The sequence below is a fragment of the Rhea americana genome, unplaced genomic scaffold, assembly GCF_003343005.1.
Source record: "Rhea americana isolate MKP2758 unplaced genomic scaffold, rheAme1 scaffold_178, whole genome shotgun sequence".
Lineage (NCBI taxonomy): Eukaryota > Metazoa > Chordata > Aves > Rheiformes > Rheidae > Rhea > Rhea americana.
Genome location: NW_028185905.1, coordinates 1,250,928 through 1,253,513, shown reverse-complemented (window position 1 = coordinate 1,253,513; position 2,586 = coordinate 1,250,928). Strand labels below are relative to the sequence as shown.

The following is a 2,586-nucleotide window of genomic DNA, read 5'->3' as shown; positions in this document are numbered from 1 at the left end:
CGCGAGCACCCTCCGCAGCCGCCCGCCGCGCTCGCGAGACGGCCTGCGGCACGGCGGCCTGCCTCTCGCTGAGCTGTTGGACGGTGATGGGGCGGAAAGTTTGGCCTCTGATACTTTTAGCATCCTACCAGTTCCTTAAAACTTGCGTTCGGACTCTGCTTTAATCCTCGCGTGAGATTTGAAACCTCTTCAATCGCATCAGTTCTGAGCAGCGTCAGGGCTGCTCCCGAGCTGCGAGAGCCGTCTGCAGCTTCGTCCACTGCTGCGGGGGCTGGCTGCGTGCAGGGGTCTGCATGGGAGGGGGCTGCATGGGAGGGGGCTGCGAGCACAGGAAGGGGCTGGACGGGAGGGGGCTGCGTGCAGCGGGCTGCGTGCAGGGGGCTGCACGGGGGCTGCGCGGGGCCGGAGCGCGCTGACGGCGGTGCGGGCTCACAGTTACAGGAACCTGGCTACGGAGCACGAGGCTTTGATGCAGAAGTACCTCCATTTACTCCAGATCGTGGAAACGGAGAAAACTGTTGCCAAGCAACTTAGACAACAGATCGAGGACGGGGAAATTGAGATCGAGCGCCTGAAAGCCGAGGTGAGGAGCGGGGCCAGGGGCGGGCTCGGGAAGCGCCGGGAAGGGCCCCGTCGCCGGTCCCCTGCTTCGGAGGTGGGTGGTGGGGGAGAGATGGAGACTCCTTGGTTTTTGCCCGCTTTATTTTTAGCGTGGGTGACGTGGTAGGACACGCCGCTCTGTGCTGCGTCGCTGGCATTAAAGCCAGCCGGGTAGCCCAAAGGCAGGGGAGCGAAAGGGAAGAAAGAGGCACGCGCATCGCCCCGGGGCCCCGTGGGCCTCCCCGGGAGGAGAGCAGCTTCGCGGGAGGGCCGGGTGCCGCCGGCGGCGCGCTCGGCCGAGCGGCGTCCCCGACGCTGCCCCGCGCCGCACCGCACCGCGCCGGCTCGCTCGCTTTGCTAGGCACGAGCGCGGCCGTTTCCCCGTGCCGAAACGGCGTGTGCTGGGAGCTGGCCTAATTACGGCCCGTTCCTGCTCTTAGTCCAGCCTGGGTCAAGTTTTCAGTCGTGCTTGTGCACCGGGGTTAAGGCATCGGTGCTGCCTATTGACGCTTCCAGCCGAGAAAAAGCAGGAGGCGCGTACGGACCCGGGAGCCAGCGGAGGGCTTACGGATTGAAACGTGGGCAGCCGATAATCCAGGGCCTGGCAAAGGGCTGCAGTTAATTAGCATTTTTCTGTGCTCAAATACATTTGACTTCACCTTGTGTTGGGTTTTTTTATTTTTCTCCTCTGCATTCTTTGAAGTAGAGATCAAATAATCAGCCTCTCCTTTAAAGTGCAAATTTTGATTACTCGATTAAAAAAAAAGAAAACATAGAGCAATATAAACAAAAAAAAAATACAAAACGCAGCCCTTTTCCCGTGCTGCCTATTTATCAGCCAAACAGCTGAAGCCTCAGTCCCATCCCTGGGAAGAGTCATTTCCAGCCATTAGTTGATAGGGACTCCACAATAATTTCATTTAGTTTTAAATAAGCTGTGTTTGACGAGCCCTAATCGTTAATTAATTAGGGCCTCGCCCCGGGGCGCGGCCGGAGCAGCCCCTACCTGCGTCCGCCCTCTCCAGGCGACCGTGTCCCGTCCTCGTCTCGCCTCCTTTCCAGCAGTTCAGACACCGAGGAAGCAGCACGYGCTCCAGCTGCCTCACGATTGCTATTGCTCTCAATTCCCAGCGTAGCTTAAAAGCAGGATTCCCRTGCTGAAACATGTCTTAATTAAAACCTTCCTTTTGTTTCTTCCCTTCTCTTCCAAAACTGGACTTTTTTTCCCCCAGGAAAGTACTCTTTGAGAATTGTTTTCATTATTTTCTGTCGAATCAAAGTTCACACTTTTCCTGGTTTTATTTTTCAAATGGGACGTTTTCCTTTTTTCCTCTTTCTTCCCCTTTCCTGTGGCTTTAGAAACGGTTCAAGCGGGGCGGAGGGTGCGGGAAGGAGCGGGGAGAAGGGGGAGGCGCCGCACAGCAGGAATTCAAATCCTCCGAACCAGGGGGGGTCAAGCAAATGTGCTGGAAAGCTGGGACTAACTCAGAGTTCGTCCCTGCCTGCAAGCTCTGGGGTGAAAACGCCTTCAGATTTCCCTGCCGCTTGCTTTCCGCCCGTTCTTCGTCCGCTCGCCCGCGCGGGCTCCGGGGGAGCAGCGCGYGGTGCCGGCAGCGTGCCCGGCCGCAGCGGTGCAGCCGGCGCTCGGAGGGGCGAGCGCGCCGAGCCCCCCTCGCCGACGCGTCTCTCACTCGGGTCCCCTCGCGACGTCCCCTCGAGGGCAGAGTCGGCCCCGCGCGTCGCCGCACGTGTGGCTGAACGCGGAGCCGCGCCGCTGTCCCGGCCCCTGCGCCAGGAGCCCAGGAGCCCGCGCGCCCACGAGCCCCCACGTCCATGCACCTGCGCACCCACGCGCCCCCACGCTCACGCACCCCCGCACCCAGGAGCCCCCGAACCCCAGCGCCCACGAGCCCCCGTGCCCACGCGCCCCTGTGCCCATGCACCCACGCGCCCATGCACCCCCACGCCCATGCACCCATGAGCCCC

The 2,586-nt window shown here is 60.9% G+C and overlaps 1 protein-coding gene across 1 annotated transcript in view; it reads left to right on the top strand.

The window, feature by feature from the left end:
* Positions 1–2,586, top strand: part of LOC146597758 (ras-specific guanine nucleotide-releasing factor 1-like) — a 30,600-nt gene that overhangs the window by 9,459 nt on the left and 18,555 nt on the right. The window contains exons 3-5 of the mRNA XM_085301584.1: positions 436–583; positions 1,571–1,684; positions 1,960–1,982. Coding sequence (XP_085157710.1) covers positions 436–583; positions 1,571–1,684; positions 1,960–1,982 — 285 coding nt within the window. The remainder of the gene's footprint in view (positions 1–435; positions 584–1,570; positions 1,685–1,959; positions 1,983–2,586) is intronic.